The 27,986-nt window shown below is 47.3% G+C and overlaps 12 protein-coding genes and 1 non-coding gene across 13 annotated transcripts; 7 read left to right on the top strand and 6 right to left on the bottom strand.

The window, feature by feature from the left end:
- Window positions 1-4: 4 nt before the first annotated feature.
- EYB26_005405 (uncharacterized protein) lies at window positions 5-1,253 on the bottom strand (the record flags this gene model as incomplete). The annotated part of the gene is made up of 5 exons (XM_054264690.1): window positions 5-103; window positions 165-404; window positions 461-870; window positions 938-1,152; window positions 1,213-1,253. The coding sequence occupies 5 exons, from the start codon at window positions 1,251-1,253 to the stop codon at window positions 5-7; spliced, it is 1,005 nt and encodes a 334-aa protein (XP_054120665.1).
- Window positions 1,254-1,875: 622 nt separating this feature from the next.
- Window positions 1,876-4,018, bottom strand: EYB26_005404 (uncharacterized protein; the record flags this gene model as incomplete). Its single annotated transcript, XM_054264689.1, has 2 exons — window positions 1,876-2,700; window positions 2,756-4,018. 2 exons carry the CDS (start codon window positions 4,016-4,018, stop codon window positions 1,876-1,878), a joined length of 2,088 nt encoding a protein of 695 aa, XP_054120664.1.
- Window positions 4,019-4,381: 363 nt separating this feature from the next.
- Window positions 4,382-5,758, top strand: EYB26_005403 (uncharacterized protein; the record flags this gene model as incomplete). Its single annotated transcript, XM_054264688.1, has 2 exons — window positions 4,382-4,460; window positions 4,599-5,758. 2 exons carry the CDS (start codon window positions 4,382-4,384, stop codon window positions 5,756-5,758), a joined length of 1,239 nt encoding a protein of 412 aa, XP_054120663.1.
- Window positions 5,759-8,175: 2,417 nt separating this feature from the next.
- On the top strand, window positions 8,176-9,194 carry EYB26_005402 (uncharacterized protein; the record flags this gene model as incomplete). Its single annotated transcript, XM_054264687.1, has 3 exons — window positions 8,176-8,465; window positions 8,532-8,795; window positions 8,864-9,194. 3 exons carry the CDS (start codon window positions 8,176-8,178, stop codon window positions 9,192-9,194), a joined length of 885 nt encoding a protein of 294 aa, XP_054120662.1.
- An 884-nt stretch (window positions 9,195-10,078) lies between these two features.
- On the top strand, window positions 10,079-10,839 carry EYB26_005401 (uncharacterized protein; the record flags this gene model as incomplete). Its single annotated transcript, XM_054264686.1, has 3 exons — window positions 10,079-10,084; window positions 10,166-10,283; window positions 10,415-10,839. The coding sequence occupies 3 exons, from the start codon at window positions 10,079-10,081 to the stop codon at window positions 10,837-10,839; spliced, it is 549 nt and encodes a 182-aa protein (XP_054120661.1).
- A 518-nt stretch (window positions 10,840-11,357) lies between these two features.
- On the top strand, window positions 11,358-13,997 carry EYB26_005400 (uncharacterized protein; the record flags this gene model as incomplete). Its single annotated transcript, XM_054264685.1, has 8 exons — window positions 11,358-11,510; window positions 11,570-11,931; window positions 11,987-12,599; window positions 12,980-13,083; window positions 13,147-13,324; window positions 13,380-13,463; window positions 13,532-13,877; window positions 13,936-13,997. 8 exons carry the CDS (start codon window positions 11,358-11,360, stop codon window positions 13,995-13,997), a joined length of 1,902 nt encoding a protein of 633 aa, XP_054120660.1.
- Window positions 13,998-14,108: 111 nt separating this feature from the next.
- Window positions 14,109-15,125, bottom strand: EYB26_005399 (uncharacterized protein; the record flags this gene model as incomplete). The annotated part of the gene is made up of 3 exons (XM_054264684.1): window positions 14,109-14,853; window positions 14,906-15,012; window positions 15,063-15,125. The coding sequence occupies 3 exons, from the start codon at window positions 15,123-15,125 to the stop codon at window positions 14,109-14,111; spliced, it is 915 nt and encodes a 304-aa protein (XP_054120659.1).
- A 452-nt stretch (window positions 15,126-15,577) lies between these two features.
- EYB26_005398 (uncharacterized protein) lies at window positions 15,578-16,123 on the top strand (the record flags this gene model as incomplete). The annotated part of the gene is made up of 3 exons (XM_054264683.1): window positions 15,578-15,587; window positions 15,673-16,005; window positions 16,065-16,123. 3 exons carry the CDS (start codon window positions 15,578-15,580, stop codon window positions 16,121-16,123), a joined length of 402 nt encoding a protein of 133 aa, XP_054120658.1.
- Window positions 16,124-16,959: 836 nt separating this feature from the next.
- Window positions 16,960-19,062, top strand: EYB26_005397 (uncharacterized protein; the record flags this gene model as incomplete). Its single annotated transcript, XM_054264682.1, has 3 exons — window positions 16,960-17,030; window positions 17,191-17,537; window positions 17,609-19,062. The coding sequence occupies 3 exons, from the start codon at window positions 16,960-16,962 to the stop codon at window positions 19,060-19,062; spliced, it is 1,872 nt and encodes a 623-aa protein (XP_054120657.1).
- A 1,458-nt stretch (window positions 19,063-20,520) lies between these two features.
- On the bottom strand, window positions 20,521-20,600 carry EYB26_005396. The gene has a single exon. It is a non-coding gene; the product is annotated as a tRNA-Arg (tRNA).
- Window positions 20,601-21,132: 532 nt separating this feature from the next.
- Window positions 21,133-22,629, bottom strand: EYB26_005395 (uncharacterized protein; the record flags this gene model as incomplete). Its single annotated transcript, XM_054264681.1, has 1 exon — window positions 21,133-22,629. One exon carries the CDS (start codon window positions 22,627-22,629, stop codon window positions 21,133-21,135), a length of 1,497 nt encoding a protein of 498 aa, XP_054120656.1.
- A 2,594-nt stretch (window positions 22,630-25,223) lies between these two features.
- EYB26_005394 (uncharacterized protein) lies at window positions 25,224-26,233 on the top strand (the record flags this gene model as incomplete). Its single annotated transcript, XM_054264680.1, has 2 exons — window positions 25,224-25,631; window positions 25,682-26,233. The coding sequence occupies 2 exons, from the start codon at window positions 25,224-25,226 to the stop codon at window positions 26,231-26,233; spliced, it is 960 nt and encodes a 319-aa protein (XP_054120655.1).
- A 1,350-nt stretch (window positions 26,234-27,583) lies between these two features.
- On the bottom strand, window positions 27,584-27,927 carry EYB26_005393 (uncharacterized protein; the record flags this gene model as incomplete). The annotated part of the gene is made up of 2 exons (XM_054264679.1): window positions 27,584-27,717; window positions 27,789-27,927. The coding sequence occupies 2 exons, from the start codon at window positions 27,925-27,927 to the stop codon at window positions 27,584-27,586; spliced, it is 273 nt and encodes a 90-aa protein (XP_054120654.1).
- Between the last annotated feature and the right edge of the window lie 59 nt (window positions 27,928-27,986).

Below are 27,986 nucleotides of genomic sequence, written 5' to 3'. Positions count from 1 at the left end.
TAATCTAAAGATCCACCTGCTCAGGCACGATGCTCTTCAGGGTCCCCTTCTCAATAGCCTGACGCACATTCCCAATGGCCCATTCCTCCATTTCCGTTTGAGTCTAGCCATAATCAGTCTCAAGTCAAAAAAAATACAAGAGCAAGACAAAAAAAAAGACATACCTCATAAGACCAAGTCCCCATATGAGGCACCAACATCACATTCGGATTCCGCAAAAGACCCGGGTGGATCTTGGGCTCCTCCTCAAAGACATCCAGACCTGCAGAAAATACTTTACCGCTATCTAGGGCTTCAACGAGAGCTGCTTCATCGATAACTGCTCCACGCGCTGTGTTGACGACCACGACGCCGTCTTTCATTTTCTCGAATTCGGGCTTACCAATGATGTGGTAGGTGTGTTTCTACAGCATATCAGCTTCTGGGTGTATCAGATAAGGAGAGTAAAAGGAGGACTCACGTTTAGAGGCAAATTCAAACTGATCACATCACTCTTCGCCAACAACTCATCAAACGTAACATACTCTGCGCCCGCAGACATTGTCTCACTAAGCTGTCGTCTGTTATGATAAATAACTTTCATCCCAAATGCCTCCGCTTTCTTTTTCAGGTTGCGACCAATACCACCCATTCCCAGGATACCGAGTACCTTACCCTCGGGGTCATGGCCCAATGGAGGCGCTGGATCACCACGCCATTTCCCTTGCCGGAGGGCGTGCATGCCCGTGTTGAAGTTGCGGATTGCGCCGATGATTAAGAACATGTTTACATCGGCAGTAGAGTCGTCAACGGCTGTGGGCACGTTACTGACACGAATGGGTGGTGTGCGTTCACTGCAGGCGTGAACGTCGACTTGGTCATATCCAGCTCCTGTTTCCTCCCCGAAACCATATCAGCATCCATCCCGCACGTGAAGAGAGTGTAGATGAAAGCATACCGCAATGAGCAAGAAAAAGCAAAGACTTCGGCAAAACCGAAACAATCTCCTCATCAATCTGGCCCGTGATTGAAAAGGAGGCGAAAGTGCGATATGCGGCGACCACGCCATCGAGTTTTCCGTCTTTGCATTCTTGGATGAATTCAGCGCGGTTGGTGGCGCTTGTGGTTATGAGATCGGCGATGTCGCTGAGGGCTTCCCATGTTTTGCCGGCGCTGTGATATATATGTTAGAATAGATTCAATTGTGGATGGCCCGTGTATGGGTTGATGTACTGAACGATTTCGCCTAAGAGGAGGACTTTCGGGCGTGCCATTTCTCTTGTCAATTGTAGATGGAGTGAATGAGGAGTCAAGTGTATATGGTTACTCAATTCTCTCGGCTTTTTTTTGTTTCCAAGACCCAAGTCAATATGAACAGGAAGTTATTCTAGAAGAGAGTATCAAGACGTGAGACACATTTAAAAAAGTCGCTATCTCAGGGCAGTTAACCCGCAGATTGAGTGCGGGGTCCCAGGGGAACGGCGAGATCTCCGAATCGGCCTGTCAAGACATCTACTAAAGATCACTCATCTCATCCGACTTCTTTTAATCTCACCCGTGTGCAAATTCATTGGTGCAAGAATTATTTCTGCGGTAGTCTTGATTGTATCTACCACTACATTTCATATGCGTAATCAAAAATTGTTGTTGAATCCTTATTCCAAATGGTTTCTCTCGTTGTTCATGTTACAGAATGTTGTACAGATACCAAAGAACACCCATGGTTCAACGGTTAGCTACCCGATATGTTGGTAACTGTTCGGGACTTCGGGTGAACAACTGCCGTCCAGTTCGCTTCCATCGATTTAGGTTCGGCGAGTAGGTTGGCCTCTCGAGTGCGGTATTGGGCGTTATCTCCATAGTGCTCGTGTATTGCGAAAAAAAAAAGGCCGTAACTTATTGGCCCTCGGTGAGAATGCGAGTCCAGTCAAACTTTCGCCAGCGTTTACGAAAAGGCTCAACTCGTCGATCCCCGCCTTTACTCCACCGACCTTGCCTTTTGATAACATCCGGAGGCAGATCCAACATACCTCCTATGGTCTCCCGGGCAAAAAGATCTCCGCGCGGCCATCGATGAGTGTCCTCCACAACGTGGCCCAATCCGCCATCAAGCTCAAACCAGACATGGAAGTATGGCATCTCCTTGACTAACGTTCGACGGAAAGCCATCTTGCCCAATCCCTGTTTGGACTTTGCTAGAGTATCAATCAATTTTCGATGCTGGGTCCATTCTGAATCTGCTGCCAGTATAGACTCTCTGAAGAACGCTGGAGAGGTTTCACCTAGACTGTATGGTAAAGGAACAGCTTCCAGGGATGCATGGCGTTTTCGATCCGGATGCGCTGCATTCTCATAGAAGATTACATCCCGGCCCTGATCGTGGTACATTCGAGTCAAACTCTTCATAAAATTGCGGATTTCCTCCCACTCATCATCATCGCATTCCATCAGATTCGTACGGTGCTGGATGGGAACAATAGTAGCGCTTCCTTCACTAAGTTCTGGTTCTGTTGGCAACGTCAAGAAAATACGTGTTGCCAATGACACGATCGGAGCCACTGGAGGTGTATCTGTATCTTCGTGATGACACAATGGGCAGTTGTCTAATATCCTGTTCATCTTGTGGAACTCGCTAATGGCGGTATTTTTCAGATTCAATTCTGATTTCTGAACACGCTTGGCAAGTTTGGCCGCATTGTCATCCATATATTCCAAATCATTCTAAGATTTTCATGTTAGTATATAGCTCCAAATGGAATATCGTAACCTCACTTACATCAAACTTGACGTCCTTCGCAATCCTTTCAGCTAATCGGAGACCTTCTCCGCCAGCTTGGCCGCGCGTTCGTCGCTCTTCCACTATCATATCTTCGATTGACATATCCTCATTCTCCTCTACCTGGCCACGTTCACGTCCCCGGCGGTTCTCAACTGGTTTGACTTCGCTTCTAGCGCCACCGGCCAGCATTCGGTTCTCCATAACACCAAGAACTACCACGTCACCTTCTTTTCGGTTCGCCATTAAGCCGGCAGCGGCATTATACTGTTCCTCCAACGAGGCTGCCTCGGGCGACCCTTTCAATTTTGCTTTCATCATTTTTGCACGAAGTCGGTTGAGTGCAGTGGCATCTAGATGTTGCGTTGTTTTTGTAGGCTCCACGGTGTCCATTGGCTTGCCTTGTTCTCTGGCAGGAGATGCAATATCCCGAGGATCACTGGTTCGAGGCTCCCGGTGCACACCCTGGTCGAGCTTTCTTTCCTGGAAGAGCTCTCCACTGGGTTTATCTTTGCCCACATATGACTCTCCGTACCTCTCTCTGCGATCTATTTCGATCTCTTCTTCTCGAGCATCATCGAAAGACCTCAGATCGCCATACCGTTCAATTGCAACATCTTCCACCTTCTTGCCTTTTTCTTCGGCCTCTCGATAAACATTTCTCAATTTTATCATTCTCCACTGTGAGCCCGCATCGCCAAAGGTATAGTCAACTTCATGTTGCGCAGGCTTATTTTCAATCTTTTCAGGGACCTTCCCTTCTTTCAAATCGCGTAAATGAGTGTTGAGTTCCTTATCGTGAATTTTCAAATCAAGATCGGCTCGTAGCGATTTTGCTTCGGGCTGTTTTTGGGAGCGCTTATCCGGTCTGTGTATATAATCTATGTCGTCGGCAGAGGGTGGTTGCATCCAAGAATCGCGTTTCAAGTCATGCGCACTGACTCTAGCAGCTGATTCTCTAACCTCATCTTGGTCAAGTTCATCATCATGGTTGCGGTCATGGCGATGCCGTCTCTGGTGAGAGCTCTCGCCCTCGTCGTCATTGTCGTCTCTTTTCGACCGTTTATGCCTATGTCGGCGCTCTTCGTCTTTATCATCGCCTCGATGATTATTACTTTCGCGCGTTCGGGACGAATTTCGGTGATGATGTCGGTGATGATGGTGATGGCGATGTGACCGCGAGCGATCTTTCTCTTTGTGGTTTTCAGATTCTCTCCGTACCCGGTCCTCCGCAAGCGATTTTTCAAAGTCCTCTAGCGTCATATTGGGCGTTTATATTATGGCGCTGCTTGTAGTATAATTGTTTTCGTATTCATGGCGCGGCCACGGACAGGTTGTTGATGAGATAGGTAGCTTGAAAGAAAGCTGTGGTTAAGCTTCGACCGTGGTTGCCCAAGAAATGACGTTTAGAGTAGGGGCCCCACTTGCCTAAGGACGAAACCCAAAAGTTTCTCGCCCCGCCATGGAAAAACCACGACGACTTGCTTACCCAGCATCATTGGGAGTACTCGACTACGAATTTAGTCTCTACAAAACTCATCTCTAACTGTTTATGATTCATCTTTGAGTAGTTAGTGTGATAGATACTCGGGTTCTTGCTTGAAAGCACAACAATATCCGTGCAATATGGCGGCGGCAACGACAGCAGAAGCGCCCGCAGGCGAATCTGCTTCACCAGTCGCGATTGTATGCGTGGGCATGGCAGGTGAGAAAGATGCCCCGTGTTTTCCGTATTTGCTACTTTATACATCCACCGAGGATTCTGTGTGACCGCGAATGTGGAGGTCGTTCATTGACGGAGTGCGATTCTTCAAGCAAAGGCTGACATATTGACCGACTTAAGGCTCAGGAAAGACGACTTTCATGCAACGAATCAACTCATATCTTCACTCTCAACGAAAAACCCCTTACGTCCTCAACTTAGATCCGGCAGTCCACTCCGTGCCGTTCGAAAGCAACATCGACATCCGCGATTCGATCAACTATAAGGAAGTGATGAAACAGTATAATTTAGGACCCAACGGAGGAATTTTGACTTCACTTAACCTGTTTGCGACAAAAGTAGACCAAATCATTGGTCTTTTAGAAAAGCGAACGGCTCCAGTCGATCCCGCTAATCCCAGTGGACGACCGATTAAGCACATCCTAGTCGACACCCCTGGTCAGATCGAAGTGTTCGTGTGGAGTGCGTCCGGAAGCATACTGTTGGAGACTCTTGCATCCTCGTTTCCAACTGTCATTGCATACGTGATTGACACGCCTCGGACGAGTTCCACAAGTACCTTTATGAGTAATATGCTCTATGCTTGCAGTATCCTCTATAAGACAAAGCTTCCTATGATACTAGTCTTTAATAAGACCGATGTACAGGATGCAGAGTTTGCCAAGGAATGGATGACCGACTTTGACGCTTTCCAGGCTGCTTTACGCCAGGAGGAGGATGCCGGTGCGTTCGGTGCGGAAGGTGGTAGCGGTGGCTTCGGTGCTGGCAGTGGCTACATGGGATCCTTACTCAATAGTATGAGCTTAATGCTTGAGGAATTTTATCGACACCTGAGCGTTGTTGCGGTGAGCTCGATGACTGGAGATGGTATCGACGAGTTCTTTAGTGCCGTGGAAGAGAAGCGGCAAGAGTTTGAACGTGACTACCGGCCGGAGCTTGAGCGCAAAAAGAACGAACGCGCGGAGCAGGCTACGAAGAGACGCGATATCGAGCTAGGTAAGCTCATGAAAGACATGGCTGTTATGAACAGGGGTAAGAATAAATTGGCGGACGGTCCAGAGACTGTAAGTGAGGCAGAGGAGGACCCACATGGAGACGACGACGCTATTGGCGGCGACGAAAGCGACGGCTCCTCAGGGGAAGAGGACTCTGCTTCCGCGGATGTTGGTCTTGCCTCACGCTACCAGCAAGCGCTGGCCGATACCTCTCAGAACCCGACTCAACCTTCTGATGAAGACATCAGTTTCATGAGATATATTCGATCCAGCCAGCCTCAATAAAGAGATACTAGTTTATTTCTTTGACCACCTCCCTCCTGATAAGTGCCTACATAGGTTCGGCAGACGCACTACTGCTGAAGCGCTGGGAATTCTCAGCTAAAGCATCATGAGCATAAGCCATCCCAAAAAAAAAAAGAATAGAAGGTTCGATACAGTGGTCTTTTTGTCATGGTCAACCATCATGATCCAAGTGGAGCCACAGCGATGCTATGACATATCATTGCCTGAGTGGGATTTCGGCTGTCCTGGCTTATGCTTTTTCTCATGTAGGACCGTTTCTTTTTTTTCTTGAGCTCCACTGACCGGTCTTTCCTTTGGCGCTTCCAATTTAATATGCTTGTTTGGCAGCCTGAGCCTGCCGTCATCCTCGTCCCAGCCCTGATCCAACTTTACCATTTGAGATCCTTGTGGTCCGGCCGGCCGCTCTAGAGTGTTTTCTGTTACGGTAATTGGTGGAAATGCAGACCACGCCGCATGCAAATTCCTGTATTGACTGGCCTGATCGGCAGCCATCCTGTACGGTATCACTATCTTGTACGGAATCTCCACATGGTTCCGAAATGTTGGAGCGGCGGTGCTGGAATTGAGTCTTCCGTCGGTCCTAAGTGAGGTCGTGACGAACGAGCTACCATATACTATATAATATGATATGATCACTGCCTCTGTGCCTCATCGAATCTTGAGATGTCTCAGTCTCTCAGACCGCGCCTTTTTTTTTCCGCCAGAGAAAGATTAACCAAGCTAATAATAGCGTAACGAGAGCTGTTCAATGTTCGCACACGAACCAGCGGTATTAGAAATGGAGAGGGGATGTTTCTGTATTGGGCCTGGCTCAACAGACATCTCGATTGGCGATGGCGCCAAGTACAGTACGGAGTACGGGGGACTCCGTACTAAGATGGCGTTTCCCGTAAAGTCATTAGTTAATCCTGTATCGTACTGACTCACCATGCAGCCTTTGGCTGCAGGGGCCAGTTTTGGGATTATGGCACTGATCTTCCGATATTCCTTACAGCACTCGTGTGCGTGAGCATTCGTCGTGTGCGTGATGGCGGAATCCCGTGGCTCTCGGAAACAACCAGTTTATCACAGGAGTTAATCGACCAAGAACCGACCACTATGTCGAGCAATCTTCATACATACGAATTATTTTCCTGATATTTCGATGATGTTCTGATTGACGGAGTTTGCTGTTGCAGGGAACTAAGTAGAGTCTAGCAGTACACGGATGGAGCAGCTGTCACACTTGCAGGGGAATTCATCCACGTTACTGACACGACAATCCACCGAAGCGAAAAAGCTCGAGCGCCAGGATCTGTGGCCACGGCTAGCGGGAAGGCGGTTGTTTGCTGAGTCTCCGCAATCGCACTGTGCATGTAACTAGGTGCTCGTTGCTATATTCATCCTAGTACATACGATTAGTATGACCAGGACAATTAGTACCTCCATGGCCCACCGACGAAAGCGATTAGCTTCTGCCTACTGTGTTTCTAGTTCGCTCTCGGGAGGGGCTAGTGTGTATGTATGTATGTATGTATGTACGTAGTACGTACATGTTGCTGCTTGAGGCTTGCACTACGTGCATGAAGCTGAAGGGAGTCAAGGGAGTGAAGCGAGACGTGAGTGGTCTTTGCGTGACAAGCGTTGAGACCGGGTGGACTTTGTGGGCGGTGATAAGTTGATAGTGATAAGGCTTGAGCGCCCCCTCAAATGATACTATACTCTGTGTGCATGGATTGTCAGGGAGAAACAGGAAGTGCTTCCCCCGCGCGAGGTTTAGTGTTTTAGAGATGCTTCCAGATTGGGCGGTGCTGTTCTGGGCAGTTACTTACTAAGTGGCTGCTAAGATGCTAGGTAAGGAAGGTCCTGACAGAGCTGCCTGCCTGTCTGTCTGGTCCGAGGTAGGTCCCTCCTTCCTTCCTTGCAGAACCGGGCAAACTGTCAAGTCATCCGCGACAGCCTCCGAGGGGGGAGGGGGGGCAGATGCAGAAAAAGAAAAGAAACGAGAGACAGCAGAAACAAACAGAAAACACCCACCACTCTGGGTCTTAAGAGTACACACCAAGGCCAGCGGCGGGAAAAAAAAGAAGAAAACATCCTCGCTTGCTCGTTCAATCCCAGGAGAGAAAGAACGCAAATCCGCAATCCGCAGCTATGGTATGAGAAGCCGATCACTTCGCGTACCTGGGTGTTTTCTTATTTGCTTTTCTTTTTTTCTTCTTTTCTTTTCTTGTAACACATCTCTGTGCCTGCGATCTTTCTATTCAGACTGGGCTATCTTGATTATCTTATTTCCCTTAATTAACCCTTTAGGCTATTTCTCTTCGCATGTCTGTGGACGTCCAATCACTGACCGCTCCGAGCTGTTTCCTGCCAGCAACTTGTTTCAAGAAGCATCACACGTATTTCCAGCACCGATGTGCACTAAAGGCATGATACGGTCGTTGCATAAATTGACCGGATGGCTGCGTCGTGTCTACACCAGCAACAGTCATCGAGAAAGTCACCCGAGACGACAGAACCCGAGTAGCAACAAGAAGTTAGAGTCAAGGACATCGAGTGATACAGAAACAGAGTGTGTCCAGCATCATACCATTGTCAAAGCCAGCACGATGGCCCCTCATGTACTTGAACCCGACTCTCCTACAAGAACGAGAACCGGGGTACCGGACAGTGAGGAATACGACAAGATGATAGCAGAACTTCCGTGAGTTGACCCTGTTGACCCTCTAACGAACTGTTTTTGGATGTTGGTATTGACGTACTGGTGCAGCTTCCGAGTCATCTCTTGTCCGCTGCTTCAAGCCAAGAAACTCGAAGCACGGCGTTTCTGTGCTAGGTATAATGTCGACGATGAAATCCTAAGGGACGATACGCTGCCCTTGCATGAGCTTTTCATGGGCCTTCGCAAAGAGCGTGAGCGATTGCTACGCACAGTCGTTGGAACTGTTGGTCAAGGACCAGTCATTGAACCGCCGTTCAATTTTCAATACGGCTGTAACATCACCCTTGGTGATTCGTTCTATGCAAATGTCAAGTCCGTTCTCTATCATATCCATTAAAATCATTCTTTGACCTCTCGTGGCTGACGACTTGCTCTTCCAGTCTACGAATCATGGACAGCGGGCTTGTGAACATTGGCAACCGAGTTCTGATCGGCCCAAATGTCACCATAGTCACCGAGCTCCACGAGAAGGAAATCATGTCTCGTAGGAGTGGAAAGGTCTTTGCAAAACCAGTCACGATCGAGGATGACTGCTGGATAGGCGTTGGAACGACCATCCTTCCCGGGGTAACGATAGGCAGGGGCTCGGTGGTCGGTGCCGGGTCCATTGTCACCAGAGACATCCCCCCTGGCAGTGTTGCATGGGGAGACCCAGCGCGGGTGGTAGAGCCCGTTAGCGATGCTAGCGCAGTCTTTGCTGAGATTAATTAGATCCGATTGCGTTCATCACATTGGTCGTCAGACGTCGGTTGCTTTTACTCTATTACAGACTTCATTTACATATACGAGTGGATGATTGCATACGGTCACTGGATGGTAAGGCGTTGAGGAATTATATTTGCGGGTATATATTGTCATGATTGGATTGTCTCCTTACGCCTTGTCTTCTTTTTCTTTTTCTTTCTTTCGTTACCAATTTCGGGCTGGTTTGATCATGAATTGCATCTCTTCCCACCCCGTTATCAAGAGCTGGCTCAGGCATACAGTATATTAGCTTCGTGCCATCTGTACAAAGGGTGCTAGGCGCTAGTTTGCATATACGGAGTAGCTAGGTCATGGAAAAGAATCTCGATCCTCTATTATCACAACGAATTAACTTTCGGATCTCATATGCAGTGTGGCATCATTAAAGATACGTCTAATGCGGAGCATACGACGAGATCTTATGATTCTTATCATCACTTAGCCTTCTCCACTGCTCGGTCTTAGTGACTTAGTCAGATATGTTAGTTAGCAAGTTACTGAAAAGTATAACTTGGTACGTTACTATCTAGTCGTACGTAGTGCGTTGGGCAGTTGGCGGGTGCAAACTGACTAAACATTACATCATCTGTTCTGCATCTTTCCAACTTGACCAAACTGATTGAATTTAAAACCTCACAACTTAATCTTATTTATTATCTTCAGATCATCCCATCAATAAACAATTTTTGATCGAGTCAGATTTGAAACCGAGCTGCATTAATTCTTGTCATTTGCACAGCGCTGTTCCTAGTCTTATATTCGATCTCAACTATCGTTGTTGTCCCATGGATCGACCGAATCAGAGCAAAGCACTCAATCCCAACGTTTTACCAGCCAACCAAGTCATAAACATGGATGTGAGCTATTCCAAGATCTTCATATACGTAGCCTAGAATCGGGGAGTTGTTTTTGTCTAACGCTAAAGTATCATGAAATAGGTTTTCTACCTGTACACCTACAGCTCAAGCGCATGGCTAGCGTTACAGGGCCTAGCTTTAGTCGCGACTCCGAAATTGATCGTAACGCTGCTGATTGATGACACTCGACCTCCATCAGGTTAGTCTCCTTCCTCCTGCAGATCGAATCGGTTACAATGCAGGCCCAGATCTTGGGGAAACCTTGGAAACAGAAGCCTCACTATTTAAGTAATCTGGTTTCGAATGGCATTGCTTACGCTCATTGGGTAGATATTGAAGCCTATTTCTCCCGAGCCTTTGGCTTCGCTCTACTTGCAGTTGCAACACTGACCATCCTCCTCACTGGATCAGTACCATTGACATCCTCCGTGGGTAATTTTGATGCTCCTTCTACACCCACCGAAGGCGAGAATGTGCGGGCTCCTTACGCCGTGCCCACGCTGCTTGTGACGACTTTGTTTCAAGTCACGCTGGCATTCTACAATTATGCCTGGCACTTAACCAATGGTCAGACAGCGCTGGGGTTAGGCATGATCGGATCGGCTGCCGTGGCTTCCTTGGGAGTTTGGTGCCTGCTTTTTGCCACGAGTGAAGGACGCGTTAGTCGGAGGACCGGGGCGGATAAGAGGATGTCTGGGTTTCCGTTTAGAAATGCTGAAGCTGATAAGAGACATCCTGAAAGGAAGAGGTTGTAGGTCTTTCGAACGATGGAAGAAGTTGTTGCATGAGGAAGTGGGAGTATCGCACGCTGCTTTAGTGGCCTTCATTCAAATCTGGGGTCGTCCTATTTCCAACGTGTGTTCAAGGGGGTGAAAGTATAGTGTTGTGATATCATAAGTCAGCATTGACACTAACAGCAGAACGCTAGCTGGTATTCTGTATTATACTCATTGTTCATATCTGTTTCACTCTGTACTGTTTTTCACTGAAATTTAATCAGGTCAAACCTGAACTGACGCCATGATCCTTATCGCAAGTAAGGGGCCACGCGATAAGCGGCAAAACAATAATCCTGCCCGGCCTGTCCAATGTTTGTAAGCCATACACTCTCCACCCGGACCGTCAAACGAAATCCAGTGCCGCTTCAACACAACTGCTCTGTAACTAGCTCCTGGTCATTTATTTTCATCCTAATGGGATATCGCATACAGCATTAGTGGAGTATGTTATCTGTTTGGGGGACACAGATCTTATCCGTTATTTCATATTCAGTATGGACAGCTCAGAGCTGCCGCATTTACCTAATAGCCTCGGTTTGGGTTCACAGTTGCCTTCCGGCTTCAATCCCCAAGATGTCCAGTCGTTTCAGGGTTTCTCTTCTGCCATCGGGGATATAGACCACAATTTACAGGCTGCTAGCAATTTTGTCCGTATACATACATACATTTTGATGCGCCGCGCTCACTACTAACTTACCATAAATAGTCACAATTCAATAATGCTAATGGCCGATATGATATAGCTCCCCCACCGCGCTCAGCCCATGACCTAGCAGCCAACAACAACCAGGTCTCAAACCGAGCACAGGCCTGGAACAGTGCTGGTGAGCTTGAATGGGTGGCCGCGTCTATATCTTCATCCTTACCGAACGCGCAGAGCCGCGCCCAGCATGATGATTCTTCCCTGCAAGTGGGCGGAGAGAGTTTGGATGTATCAGCTGCAGCTGCTGCAGAGATTAAGGATAGCCATCTAGGTGGCTTGAAGATTGTGCCGAATCCGCCTGATCTTGACGCATGGAGGGAGCGGTTGTTTAATGTTGATGAGCCTATTACGTTGACCGAGGAACAGTACGGCTCCCTGTCGTGTGCTCAGTGACCGCAAAACTAAACAGCTGATGTACAGATTTCAAATTTACTTCCCGCATGTTGACAACGTCTACTCTCATCGATCCACACAAAAATACAAACGCAAACCATTCATTTCCCACTACTGGGACTGCCGCCTCAAAGGCCGACCCTCGGGGACTCCCAAATCCGATGATCCTAACAAAAAGAAACGTAAACGAGTCGCTCGAGAACGCGATCTGTGCGATGTGAAAATCAAGATTACGGAGTACTTCCCTGAGGCTACCGCAGCAGATATATCCCAACATCAAAGGAGCGCAGCAAACGGGCTCGACTCATCAGCTCTATCGAGTGACAACCACCATGGTACCAACGCAACTGCAACGTCCACTATGTTCTTCCCAAGTAGTAGTGATACTGCTCGTGGTAATTCTCAGTCATTCGGCATGTTGACGCCCCGTCCGACATTATCTGAGAATCCATCTGTTAGTGCGGGTAATGGTCAGACGATGTATACCATTCAGCGAGTCAATGGGAATGGCGGAAATGGGAAAACTGATGGCGTTAGCGGCGGCCACAGGCATACGTTGGAAGATAGTGATCGTGTCAAGAAGAATAGCGTGTATAGGTATCTGCTCAAGAAGTCGAAGGATGAGAAGAAGGTGGTTGTGGTAAGTGTGCATTTCTCTTTCTTCCATTCTCCCACGCCCCAAAGGTATACGAACAAATCAATAGCAGGACAGTATAATTGGGAGATAGTCTCAGGTTCTTATGGTTGAATGTCCGGGATCAATCCAACCGTGGGGTTCATGCATACGTCACGTATTTTTCCCAGATTCTCAGAAGTCATCCTGCACATGCGCCTTCCTTACCTTCAACATCCCACAACAACATTTCCTCTTCTCCTTCAAGAATGAGATCAAAGCTGCAATTGAGATTCGCATTACTGGCATCCCCGAGACTACATCGCATTTCCTCTACTTGACCGAGATTTCACTATCTATGACCATATCGTGGCTTGTCGACCATGGCTGACCAGCAAAAGCAACAGACACAACCAAAAACCTATCACAAAAAAGCTACAGGAGAAGCCCAAAGTACCGTCAAAAAACGTTCGCAGGAAAATGATCTTAAATTATTCGGAAGTTGTTTCTGGTAAGTCACTGACCAACGGACTCGTGTCTATTGAAACAACGAATAACGACTTTTCATGTTTAGCCCCTTTGTCCAACGCGTGTGGATCGCGCTTGAAGCCAAAGGCATCCCCTATCAGTATATAGAGGTTGATCCCTATGATAAACCACCGGAGTTATTGGCTATAAACCCTCGTGGATTGATACCGGCTCTTCTTCATGGGAACTGGGGCTGTTATGAGAGTACCGTGCTTTTGGAATATGTATGTCTTTGTTCCCCACAGAGCGTTGGTCATTTCTCACGTGATGTTTGAATAGCTGGATGATCTGGACGAAGGAACTCCCCTTCTCCCTCCTGGTGATGCCAGACTTCGTGCTCATTGCCGACTATGGGGTGACCATGTTCGTTCCCCCCTCTCGTTGTGGGTTGTTCGTGCTCGATTTCAAAATACTGACTGGGTTGTTGTTAGATCAACCGCAACATAGTCCCTAGCTTCTATAAAGTCCTGATGGAGCAAACCCCTCAAATGCAAGCCAAGCATGCAGCAGAATTGCAAGAAGACATTGAGAAATTGGTCAATGCATCGCATGTCCACGGCCCATTTTTCCTCGGTCCTAGTATGTCGTATGTTGACATCCAGCTTGCGCCCTGGATAATCCGTCTAAGTCGTGTGCTCAAGCCATATCGAGGATGGACCGAGCCAACGATTGGCAGTAGGTTGGGTCGATGGATCCAGGCCATTGAGGGCAATGAGCATGTCATTGCGACGACAAGCAACGATGACCTCTATCTGGAAAGCTATCAGAGGTATTCTAGTGAGTCATCAATTGGTTTCAGGTGTGTTGACCTTGCTGACTGAGCTGGCATTCGTAGAAAACCGGCCGAATACATCGCAACTGGCAAACGCAATCAACAGTGACAGGGGTTTGCCGTAACCTGTTTCTTGTTAGCTGAATATACTCTTATTAATATGACATCACGAACACTATACCAGAATTGAAGGCCACCTGATTTATATATTTCTGCATTCCAAACCTAGATAGACCCTAAGCAGAAGCATCTCTCGACACCAAAGCGCCTCTACCACGGGGACTAAACCCAAACCCACCACGTCCACTGCCATCCGGATTCCTGGGATTTCTCGTGGGTCTTATAGTCTGCTGCTGCTGCTGCTCGCCATCCGGTCGTTCTGTAGAAAGCTGCGGCGTTCTCCGTTGCGTATTCGGCTTCGTCGAATAACCCGGATCATACAGCTGTCTCTGCTTATTTGGCGCACCACCTTGAGGATCACGCTTTTCGCGAGTATTGTTATTGTTGTTGTTGTTGTTGTTGTTGTCTCTACCGCCATGACCTCTATTCCTTCCACGCCCACCACCTCGCGCACCACTCCCGTCGTACCCCAGATCCCTATCCCTATTCCTCGACGGCGGAGGCGTACCACCAGGTGATGAAGCACCAGATCCCGGCGCGGACGAGGAATTCCCAAATAATCTTTCCCTCGCCTCTTCATATTTGCGCTGCTTCTCTTCTCTGTCTTTCAATGCTTTGGCCTGTCTTTCCTCGGGAGTGAGTTCGGGTGGTTTGTTGGCGTTTTCGTCATCGGAGTCTGATATATTCGCGCTGCTGCCATTTATGCTTAAATTCGAAATACCTTCGCTGAGTCCATTGTTGTTGCTATTCCGAGAGGCGATTTGTGGTCGTCGACTCAGGACCGTGACTGCTGGTTTGAAGTCTTGTTTGAGTGGGACGGAGGAGCGGGCTTCGACGTAGTGGAATGTTTGAGGTGTTTCACTTGTACGAAGTCAGTTATTATTCTCAGTCTTCGGAGAAATAGAAAACATACGCTTCTTCCCAGAGTTTCCGGTTGAATTCTGCCTGTGCCGCTCGGCGTTGTGCTTTGGTCACTTTTGATGACACCTTTTTGGGCGGCGTATTGGCGGCGTCGGATTTCTGATTTGATCAGTATCCAACTTTCATAATTGAAGGATAGGGATACGCACGTCGGCAAGACTCTCCCAGTCTGCTTCCCATGCATCGGGGACATTGTTCTGTTCTTTGCTCATGTCTTCGAGCACTTTTGAGAAATCAACGGAAAAAAGATTCCGATATACCGAGGGATAGATATGAGACTCAAGTATACACAACGAGCCGAGAGGAAACAATTGCAGATATATACTGGAAGAAGAGAGTGCAGAATCTTAGTTCTTCATGATATGTGCTCGCTATCGAGAATAAACAATTCATCAGATGGTTTGTAGTTGGAGGTTGTACAAAAATTGGGCTAGCTTGCCCGCCTTTCTTGGAATAAGTGCGCCCGGCAATAAAATGCGGGGCAGACCGCCTTGTCTGTTCTTAGGAGGACATCAGCACTCCATCATCGTCATCATGATAATTTTCTTTACTCATCTCTGCTCAAGACCATCTCTTAATCTGATAGAGCTGTTTTAAGGTCCCTACGAATCAACTGAATCATCCTCTCAGGTTCCAGCTGCACTACTTACGATCGACTCTCACCATGTCTGCCGGTACGTTGCCTACCACCTACTTACACTGCACTCTAATCTACGGAACACCTCAAGAATACGAGCTAACTCTTCGTTGGACGTACAGACCTCGACGGTGACTCCGAAATGCTCTCCTCCTCCGGCTCCGAGTCCCCCATCGGCGCGCGTACACCCACATTCGACAAACCCACCGAACTCTCACCACCCGGCTCACAAACAGCGTCTCACCACGAAAGCTTTGGCGGCGATAGTAATACTCTCGGATCTGGTGCTGGCGCCGGCCCCTCTTCTTCCATCACATCTGCATTCGACAAGTTAGCTGGGGATATTAAGGCAGCCCAAGGTAAAGATGCGCCTGGCGCGTCGTGGAATAATCAGCGAGCGCAGGAGGAGTTTAACAGAGCTTTGGAGAGTGTGGTTGATAGGGATTTTAGTTTGCGTGAGTTCGTTCCGTCTTGTGATCAATGATCAACTTATTGACTGGTGGTCATCGAATAGGTGAATTCGGAGATCCGTTTGATGAGTCGGATATGTTACAGGGTCTTTCGGGAGTTTAAACAATTGCACATTTGAGCTGCATGGCTATTATGGCCTATTACCAAACTTGCTGTTTGTCGAACGGTCGAAGTGATGGGATGTATACCTGTTTTCCAAGCCAGCCTGCAATGCGATCGCGGTTTTAAGAAGGCAAACCCTTCAGACATGAGGAAGACATACGCCATATAGAGATACAATCTTTTGAGGACTGGCATACATCGCAGAGGCTCTCAATATCGGAGTCGGCTCGAGCTAGTATCATACAACTAACAGGGACATGTCACGGCACGATGCACCACGAGACTTGTTACTTCGGCGAATGACTGACGAAACACATAGAATAACTAGAGTACAGACTCACGATAGCTTTATGAATCTAATGAATATGACATGAGCGTATCATACTTCAAGATGTTCAAGTATCCGATCTAAGCTGCGAAGCTGTGGTGGATCGTTGGCACGGCAACGTCACTGTTTAGGCATAGTCCCCTACCACGCGACTTTACCTCTCCTAATTCTCTCTCTTCAACAACACAAACAGCACGGTACGTATATACTAACATAGCAGGAAATTACATCGGCCATCTCAACATTCGACTTTACTTTACGACATCTTAACTCTGCATCTTACGTACCGTAACTCTTGCCTATCCATCTACGGTCGATATTCTTCTAAGAGACAAAAAGGCGGAAACATCAACATTCCTCTCGCGTTTTTTCTCCCATTCTTTCCCCGCATGCGAGTCCCATATCGAATCGCATAAGATTGTTCGATTGGCGAATTAGACAAGACGGGCAATTGAAGGAATTTCACCTGACACTCGACATTCCATTGGCGCAAGTCACTGTGGTAAATATGGAGGGTGTGAAAATGACGGGCATGGCACATACAGTTGTTCCGACTGCGCAAACAGTGTTGCCAAAATTGTAAGTCGTCAATTGATTCCTTTGTATGCCTGTTTTGGGCTCCTACGTGCAAGGTGGATGATGCGCTTCAGGCGCGTTCAAGACAACCGACACATACAACATCAGAGTACAGCCAATATAAAATATAAGAGTGACTAATTCATGCGAGGGGTTTATATAGATTTATACAAATAACAAACCAAATCGACTTCGCGCCGACCGCGCCTGGCAAAAAATCAACTCTACGATCTTGGGAACGTCAACCCTCCACTCCATTCCTGGCACGACACAAATCGCGCAAAATCTGGAAACGCTTCAGAAAGAGCATGGAAGCGATTCGCTCGCGGACGGTGCCATCAGCTGCACCGAGTCGGATTGAGGAAAGTGAATATGTGAACGAAATCAGTCAGTCGGCCAATGCAGCATACCTGCGTGCAGTGAAACGACAGCGAGTACTACATGCGCATACGGAGCGGGGTGGTTCGTTCTTGGAGACCAAGTGGGAGCTGGAAATTGGAAGAAGAAAACGTGAGCGATTGGATGATATCACTGCATATATGCAAGCTGTACCCGATAGGTTACTAATTACCGGAAACTAGGCAAATTGGTTGGCCACACAGGAGATGAGCAATTTGTCGCAAATGGCCAGGAAGACGAAAATGAGGCGGATGGTAATATTACCGATCAGTTATTGGAGGAAATCCCGCAATCCGTTGGCATGAGTGCGGCGGCCGATTCTGGTGATGATGAGGACACCGACCAGAGTGCTGTTATTTCTGAGATTGTTGATTTTGCGGTAGATGCGCAAGGTGGCCGGGTAGCAGCAGAAGTGCGAGAACTTATTGCAAAGAAGGAACCAAATCTGGTCCGCTCGGCTCTTCGTATGAATTCTTTGGACGGCGAGGACGCAGCATTGTTGAGTGAATTTTTGTCTCGTGCTCAAGCGAAACGGGCAGCGAACGCGGCGATGGCAGGTGATAATAAAAGTCACGCTCGTCAGAAGAAGGAAGAACGGCAGGCATTGAGCTCACCGGCGGTACAGTCGCGACGGGCACTTGAAGAGCTGGATGTCAACTCGCCGTCTATCAAACCGTCAACATCGACTCCAGTCAAAGCTGAGAAAGTACCAGAGTCACCTGAGTCACCTGATGCAGAGGGACCAACCGATATTGATCAATTGACGTCTTCGCCCACAGTTGCACGTCGTCGCCGTAGCAGTCGCACGAAGCCCACGGAACAAACACGCAGTCTACGACCAGTGGTGCCAAACAATATTCCAGTGCGACGAGCGAATGGGACGGAATTCGTGTTTTTGCAACGAACAGAGGCTCAAGAACTGGCACTTACCACCCGGAAAAATACGCGCCGTAACAAGGGTAACGCTCTGCTTCCGAGGTATCTGCTGCAAGCTATCGTCAAGCAAGAGCGAAACGATGAAACAACACAGCCGTTTGCGCAGATGGAAGGAAAATCCGAACCTCGTCAATCTCGAAAGCATGCGACTGGACGCAAACAAGTGTGCTGGAACGAAGATAAACTGGTTGAATATGCGCCGGAAACGGGATCATCGCCAGCAACTGAATCTCCTTCACCCGACAAGAAGAAAAGCAGTTCGTCTCGACGTGAAGAGCACAAGTCAACATCAGTAACAACACACGCTCTGCCAGCAACACCAAGCAAGAAAGTGCGCAGGATCAACATGGCAACATCTAGTACTAGCATGGATGACACCGCACGAGCTATCAGCAAGCCAATGCCGGTTGGCACTCCGATCCCAAAGCGCAAAAAGCTGACTCCAAGGCCAAAGAGCACTACTACCGCTGCCAAAACAGTTGAGTTCAGGTCCGGTCATTCCTCTAGAGACACTCTCCCTTCTGCCGCTGCAAAAACAGCCACCAAGCAGATGGCGCCACCCGCCCAACATACAGCATCAAAAATGAGCGGCATCCCAAGAAGCAAAGCCCTCAGCAAACCTTCTGCACCATCGACATCGACATCAACATCTTCATCGGGGCCTATTGTGAAACGGGTGCGAGCACGGAGGGCTGTGTGAGTTCAATCCAAAAGTTGAAGTTTTGTAGGAGGTTGTTCACAGTAGTCTTGATACTGTTGATTGTTGATACCCTGCTTTTCTGCGTTTGTTATTCTTGTATATATCTATTCTTTGAGTATGAGCCATCCCAAGGTTGTCATTGCTATCGTAGTTTTTACTACGTATACTATTTACGGTCGTTCTATACGATAATACCTCCAATCTTGACGACTACTATTATTGACTCCGGTCCTTGTTATCCGAGTACATGATCCACTCACTATCAAAACCGGCCAAGACCACGTCTGGGAAACTATATCAGTAATGGTACCTAGGTATTCTATGTAGCCGCAATTATGTTGTTGGGTAGACAGTTCTCCTCGTAGACAGGTAGGGATCCCACTTCGATGAACATTTGTTGTCAATCCAATTCGATCAATTGATCAATCATGCAAACCAATACAAATTCTCCGGCGTTCCAACTAAGAAGGATAGGATGCCACGGACGTCCGATTACATGTATACAGGGTACTTCCATGTCTGGCAACCTATAATGCATGTGGTTGTTAAGTGCTTGGATACCGTGCTAGACGAATGCATTTTTCATACCAGGGACATCAGACCTGTAACTTAGTTATGGTTAGCCCTCATCTGTCTGGTATCACAGAAGTCCAGCGATAGGGTTCAGAAGTGACTGGCTTCCTTCACCATGCCAGCTCGCCCTCGAGTCGATACATAAAGATGCAGCAAATCTTCCTGTCCTTACTCCGTACACAAGCCATGTACATATACAGATCCGGCCTCGAAATGGAATCCTTAGCCAAACCCTAACTTTCTCCCAAGACTCACACTCCTTTTTGCAAGGTCGTAACGATACGTCTCCGCTTCCAACAAAGAACCCTACAATGTTACATCCATTCTACCCTCCTCATGATAATCGCGAAACACACCGACACTCCCAAACCCAATCTTATCCACCAATCTCAACATATCACATCTCAAAAGCATGAAATAGCAAAGGGAAAAACGGATGACAGATCTCCGACGAGATCAGAAACCGTTGCGGTATAGTCTTAGTAAATTACCTAATTTGGCAAGGTACTCTAAGTGGGACCGTAAGTGGACAAAGCGGGGCGCTAATATTGAGAGTACGTAAGTTGTGTAGTACAAAGTAGTTAACTTAAATGAGTCGTATTTTATCTCTCGTATTTGTGTCAAGGTGTTGAAGTAGTTGAGTATAATCGATGATGTTACAGTGGTGACATCACCGGTCCCAAAAAGATGAGCCAATCTCACGTTCAGTCAGTTTGACAGCGACAAGACAGGAGATTTTGCAAGATTTCCTATATGGAAATTGGATTACCCGAATATAGTTTAGCGTCAGCGTGTCTGGGGAGGGCTGTGATTCGCTTGATTCCACTCAGCTGCTCTTATGCAACCAAGAAAATTAAAAAAAAATTAACAGTGAAAAAAAAATAAAGCTCGATGTGGGACTCGAACCCACAGCCTACAGGGCACTTTAATAGAAACCTGTTGCGCTACCATTGCGCCAACCGAGCGTAATTTGGAACTCGGTTGCAATATTTTAATCATTACCGGTAAGCGAATTCATCACCATCACAAAAAGGTTCGTAGGTCATGACCACCAACCAGATCTAGATTTTTCTTTTCTGACCTTTTTTTATTATTTCGGAGATTATTTTTGAGTTATGACGACAGTACTACTTCATCCAAACCATCTTCATGGAAATACTTCATGGCAAAAAAAGTTCTAGGCTTGATCAACAGGGGACAATAATAACTTGGCGAGAGTGATAAATGAGAAAGTTCTACTACGAGTAGATAGATATATCCTTTAAGGATTGTTAACGGCTATGAAAGTATTGTTGTAGTCATATTTGTCTATCGTCAAAATCGTGGATATCCATGCATGCAAATCTGTACTGAATGTACTGGAAACATAACATCAAAACATAAGGTTGTTGGGTTGTGTCATCGCCGACTTCATGAAGAAGTTTTCCAAACGCCACCCCAAAGTTAAACAAAATCCGTTTTAAGAATCAAAGTAAAAGCGAAAGCAAAATCAAGCAATTACTCGACAGCAGAAACACCACGCCCACCGTGAAGTACAGGGTTAATCTTCTCATTCCACTTGAACTTAAACTCCTTACCCAACTCTTTGCGTACAACAGCCTGGACAGCATCCAAAACGTTATCGAACACGCCAAAGTTAGCCGGACTGTTCGGATCGTTCTCTCCTGGCCCGCCCTGGAACACACCAGTGCGAACCAGACAGGTATTCCAGCCATACATGTTGCCTCCAATGATGTCGGAGGCTGGGTTGTCACCGATCATGTACACGTTTTGGGGCAGGCGGTTCTCGTTGTGGATTTCTTCCATCCAGGCCTTGAGCACTTCGTCGGCGTATTTGTAGGTTGCGAGTTCGGGTTTACCGTACACTACTCGCTCGAGGTCGGTGCCCGTTTGGGCTTTGTAGATGGCTTCGACGGCAATGCGGAAGGCGCCTTGGGTCATGCGGGGCGGGCCCTTGTATTGAGTGGGCATGACCATATCACCCTGTGAAAAGTAGATGGGGATGCTGCCAGCCTCTGGGTACTTGGATCGGGTGCCAACGTATCCATTGTGAGAAAGGAGCAAGTCAATGATCAGTTGGATGTCTGTGGCGTAGTCTCGGGAGTCGGCAAAGACGAGAATGGCATCAAATTTGACTCGATCGAAGTTGACGGGGCGGGCCTCGACACGCTCGGCTTCAGTGAAGTTCCTCCAGGGCGAGATTTCTGCGTCCCAAGCTAGAACATCCTTGGGTGTGTAGACGTGCCTGAAGCCGTAGCTTTGTGCGACGTCGCGGCACTTGTAGCCCTCGCCACCGACGACGAGGACGGTCTCATAGTACTCAGACAAGGCTTGCATGGGGGTGTGAGACTGAATAAACTGGTCGACAGAGATGGGGCTCTCCAAGATTTCAGACAATTGCTGGCAACGCTCCTCTTCCGTCTTACCACCACCATTGGTAAGCAAGATGTGCGGGATCTTGATACCCAGTTCATTGTCTCCGTTCAACATCTTGAGGACCTCGCGGGCCTCGAGAATAGCCTGGTTGCCGTGAGCCAGGACACCATCAATATCAAAGGCAAAGGCCATGTTCTTGGCAGCAGCCACTTTCTCCTTGGCCATATCCTGGACCTGAGAGGCCATCAGCTCGCGCGAGACGGCAGCTTTGGCACTGTCAATGCCCTTGCCCGATATCACAGAAAGACGAGATGGCCGTGGAGAACGGGGGATGGGCAATGAAACACCAAACGAATTTCGGGAGCCGCGCTTCTCGCGCATGGAAGGGTTCAGGCTGAGGTTGTGCATGTATTGAGCTGCATCGCTGATAGAGCTGCGTGTGGCAGGCACTTCAACGATTTCACTTTCCCGGCGACCATGATGATGAGGGTCTGCGGGTATGGGGAGCGTGGCACCGCCCTCTGGAGCTGTGATGCCGCCGACACTGGGTCTGGCGTCTCGAGGAGAACGGACTTGGGTCAAATCAGCTCCAAGGTCGGAGTCGTCGAAGCGAGGCATGTTGGCGGTCGTGTGGATTGAATGCAAAATATATGTGATATGTGAGAGTAGATGGACAGTGTTATAGACTAGATGTAGTGAAGATGTGTTACAAGTGAAGGTGTAGAGTATAGGATGACGATGTATGAGAAAGGTGAGAAGCTATGAACCAGAAAATAAAAAACACAACCATGGATTGGAGGGTCCTCTAGGGTATTTATTTACGCAGGCAGCCATACTCATCATCATTTCTGCTATGTGGCAGAAGTAATAATCATCATCATTGTTGCTGAGTTTCTGTAACGATATCGATACTTAGTTGACCCTTCTGAAAACGGCTTAGTTGTACTGGATCCAGTCTCCACGGGGAACGCATCCCTAAGAATTATCGTCATCACCAACCATTATTAGAGGTCAAAGTAAACCAGCGGGCCTGTACATTTCAGAGCTTGACCGTAAATTACGTCTTCAAAAATCAGGGAGAAAAAAAGGGTGGATCTGGCGGGAGATTCTCCCAGGCTGTCGTGGCAGACCGTGACATTGGTACTATGGGCACTATGCCCCGAGAAAAGAGTGGTTCGTCCTATCTCATCGCTCAAAGTGCAAGCCACTGATTGGAGCGGCTTATTGCGGAGGGGGATGAGATTTTAATCCTTTTGTTCGTCCAGTAAACTCATTTAGAGGCGTGCAGTTCATTTCAATTTCACCAAATTAAGGAGTCTGAATTGTATCCTACTCGGGAGGTTAGGGTTTGGTCGGTCGGTTGCCCTCGGTCGTCCAATCAGTTCGTAGATCTTGGCGTGATGGTTTTCACCGAAACGCTGCTTCGGACTGCTCCAAGCCGAGTCGTTTATTAGCAGGATGCCGAATCTCGGCTTTTATTTTTTATACTGGGCAAAAGGGCATGACTAGCTGACCGACTTATGGGTGTTTGCCGTGTCTGTGAAGCAGTGAGTATGATTGTCGTCAGAATCCAAACAATACCGTTATTCAGCATGTCATATCGTAGAATGATCCTAAACGGCAGTCCTGCCACATCGTAAGCAATGCACGGCACAACACCTAACGAACGCAACAGACTAACACGACGGACTACCACAAAGTATGGCAGCACGGCTCGTGCATGGTTGGTTATAGGGCATGAGTTATAGGGCATGGATCCATTTCTGTAGCACGCCAGTCATGAACCGAGGACTCGGACAGTAATCAAATCACACACTACTTAATAGTACCAGGTATATCACGGATTGGCGAGAAGAGAGTACGAGACCCATAAAAGTGGATGGGTGGTGGACACCTTGGTGTTTTCTTGCATGAATGTATGTTTGCCTGTGCTGTATTGTTCATTAGGAGGGTCGATCTGTGCATATTTGCCTCGTTGTGCTTGCCCTTGCCAACGAGGTAGTCAGTTATCAGAGGCATTTATCCAGAATGATACTTATCTCGGAAGTTTCCTACTGGGACTTGGTGGGCAAAGCAACGCCTCGAACGCCATGAACACACTGCATGTGAGCCAAGTGGATATAGAGGCGCCGCCACTACGAGATCTGAAGGGCGCCACAAATACTAAGGCCCATACCAAGACCCTAGCAGTACCTAGCAGTACCTAGCAGCACCTAGAGAAGCCCTAACGGCCCTAGGGGAGACTAATGCTAGGCTAACGCTTCCACTAGGAATAATGCTAGAACCACCTGCAGCACGCCGTCGAGGAACGGGCACGGGCTACGATAAGCGATAAATTATGATAGTACGTACCACAGAGTTCTCTGAATTTGATTGCACATACATAGTACGTACTACGTACTGCATGCACTACATAGATTAGGATGCACGCATGGGAGGGGCAAAGTAGCCATCCGATTACCGCCACTGCGGGACACTTCTTCTCTTAGTCTATTACTCCCACGTAGTCAACTCATAGCAGTCCATACGGAGTACGTACTATGTACTCGGAGAGCCCACAAGACCCATATAGTTAACCCATTACCCATAGCCGGTGATGTCATGGCGCTTAGTTTTTATGTGTGATGTAATTGGATGTACACTGCAAATGTTTCAGCTTGTGAGAATATCGTCCAATTATTAACAGGAAATACGAAAAGTTTTCTGAGGTTACACTTGAAACAGCGAAGTAAAAAGGAAGTACTGCACATGTACTGCAGTTACCGGAAGTGTATGGCAAAGTACCCAACGAGGGGCAACATGACGGAATTGCTCCATCAGCTAGGTACTCCGTAATTAGCTTCAATAGAAAAAAATACATCCAGCTACTTCGATGTGCATGGTTCGCACGAGTATAATCCGGGATGCGAGCGTTTAAAAAAATAATTCAGTGATGCAACAACTCCAGCGATTGAAACCTTTATAAAACAAAATAGAAAATAAAACGAATTCGTGGAGACAGTCGGAGCATCGTCCGCATTGGATGAGCTTCATACGTAGCTTGACCTTATTAAGAACGGTACTTAGTAAATAACTACCCCGCGACAGCCACCAGGTCAATTTATCTTCTTACACTCTCCTCTCAAATCACTCAAACCAATTGCCGCCTATATACACACCCACTCACCCTCTATATATTCTTATCTTCATATTAGCAGTATATACAAACAAGAATGTCAGACGGCAAGACATTCACGCTAAGCAACGGTGTCACCATCCCCGCCGTCGGATTCGGCACCTTTGCCAACGAGGGCGCAAAAGGTGAAACGTACAAAGCTGTCACCTGTGCCCTACGCGTCGGATACCGCCATCTCGATTGCGCATGGTATTATTTGAATGAAGACGAAGTCGGCGACGCTGTTCAAGATTTCTTGAAAGAAAATCCCTCGGTCAAGCGCGAGGATATTTTTATTACTACCAAAGTATGGAATCATTTGCATCGCTACGAGGATGTCATCTGGTCATTGGAGAACTCCCTCAAAAGATTAAAGACGAGTTATGTCGATTTGTTCCTGGTGCATTGGCCCGTTGCTGCTGAGAAGGATGGCCAGGAGAAGCCCAAGATTGGGCCGGATGGAAAGGTGTTTTTTTTACCCCAAATTATCCGTGAATAATAGCTAATTTTGGGTAGTACGTGATCCTACACGACTTGACCGAAAACCCCGAACCAACCTGGCGTGCCATGGAAGAAATATACGAAGACAAAAAAGCCCGCGCCATCGGCGTGTCGAACTGGACCATCAAGGGCATTGAACAACTCAAATCCTTCGCCAAAATCCCACCACACGTCAACCAGGTCGAGATTCACCCATTCTTGCCCAACAACGAATTGGTCAACTACTTGTTCAAGAACAACATTCTACCACAAGCCTACTCGCCCCTAGGATCCCAGAACCAAGTACCCAGTACAGGCGAAAAAGTAAGCGAAAACTTAACACTCAAAAACATCGCCGAACGTCGTGGTTTCACTCTGGCGCAAGTGCTTATTGCATGGGGTATCCGACGCGGATACGTCGTCCTACCCAAATCGTCCACTCCATCAAGAATCGAGTCAAATTTCAAGTCGGTCCAATTAACAGACGAAGATTTTGCGGAAGTTAATGCCGTTGCGAATGCTCGTCATTGCCGATTTGTGAATATGAAGGATACTTTTGGCTATGATGTTTGGCCGGAGGAGGCTTGATTTTCAGACTATATAGCACTATATAGTATTACTCTTTTAGATTCTCTAGGGCTACGAGGTTACGTTTTTGTTTGATATAGATTCAATGTTACATCAAAAAGAATTGAAAAATGTGGGATATCATCTCATCCTAGCTATCATGCGGGGTTTGGCACGGTCGATGAGATAAGCAGAATGCATTATAAAAGAAGCGGTGTACAAACCTTCTTTCTACCTATACAACACAGATAAGACTTTATAAATCTACAGAGCATATTAATAAGACATCAGCCGCTTTCATAGCGGTTCATTGATTAAATAGCTGGGTCTGTGTCCGAGAAAGAAGCAGAGGATGGATTGCTTCCCATTCGTCTAATTTCGGTAATTATCGGAAAGTCTTATTCTTTTCTCTTTTTATCCTTATTTGAGTTGCTTCTCTGTTCAGTATGCTGATCAAGTATAAGTGTCACCTCTGCCTTTCTCTGGACTAAATCGATTGACTTCGTCTGTAACTTGATAACTTCAATGTCATACCAAACATCCTGCTTACCCGTTTGAGCTGGAAGCGAGCCTTTTAAGATTCTTCCATTTCTGGGAGTGTTGTCATTAGATATCACTCTCAAAAGCAAATTGCCAGGGTTCAGAAGTTATAGAAACTACCTCTGTAGAAGCCCGATATGAAAGATCTCCTTTTAATAAACCAGAAGCTTACATCATTCTTGTTGATAACGGAACATTCGCCAGAGCTTAACATCAGTTATGTACCTACCGTAACCGAGTCGTGTCTATCTAAGTTTACATACCAGTATGGAGAGTGGTTCATCCAAGAATCTTATCAAGGTGAGTGACGCCTAGGTTGCAGATAAGCCGATAGTTAAGGAGTACTTTTATGATAATCGAAACCTGAAAATGGGGGATGGAGGGAGATCGGACTCTAGACTTTACATACCTAGGTATATGTAGTAAAACCCTCATATTTGGATGACTGAACAGTACCTGGTATATCCACGGGTGTTTATATTTTCAATCCATCTGTATAATCACTTCCCCTAAATGCGAGCCCCCATACAAATAGTTCAACGCCTCTCTCGCCTGCTCAAAGTCAATCGTGCGATCAATCACGGGGTGAGGCTCAAACGGCTCATAAACTGTCTTTATCATCTCTTCGGTCCTATCCCTAGGCCCAACATTGATCTCCTTGACAGTCGCATTCTTCCTTATTACGCTTAAAGCTATAGCTTGACCTGCGCCACTTCCTTGATCGGTAGTAGTGCCTGATAACACACCAATTGCATTGATATTACCCCCTGCAGCTGCATGTTCAGGTGTTGTCGGTCCCGTTGAATACGTAGCTCGCATCAGACTCAAGACTCAATCGCCCCTTTTCCATCTTCCTGCGGCAGCGATGGAGTTACTGACTTGCACTATTGTGCCGCTGGCATCAGAGGCTGGGATAAGGGGGTGTGATGGATCGGGATAGGAGTCTTTGAAATCGCCGTTTATGACTAATAGCAATAGCAATAGCAAATGTTAATTGGGGTCTGTTCACTATACTCGATTGGTTCAATATACACACTTTTGGCATCGCGACGATTCAGAGCTACGCGATCTATGTTGACGAGGACCTCGTCGTCGTCTTTAAGTTCTATTGGTTGTGGTGCTGTGTTCAACTGGAGGCTGTTGATGCCGCCCATCAGAGTCGTCCATTGTCTCATCTTGAATGTATGTACCGCCGTGATCTTAATATCACAATAAATCAACTACTATGTGTTAT

Source organism: Talaromyces marneffei, chromosome 4 (assembly GCF_009556855.1).
Source record: "Talaromyces marneffei chromosome 4, complete sequence".
Taxonomy (NCBI): Eukaryota; Fungi; Ascomycota; class Eurotiomycetes; order Eurotiales; family Trichocomaceae; genus Talaromyces; species Talaromyces marneffei.
Note: the sequence above shows the minus strand (reverse complement) of the source record. Positions and strands in the feature narration are given on the sequence as shown.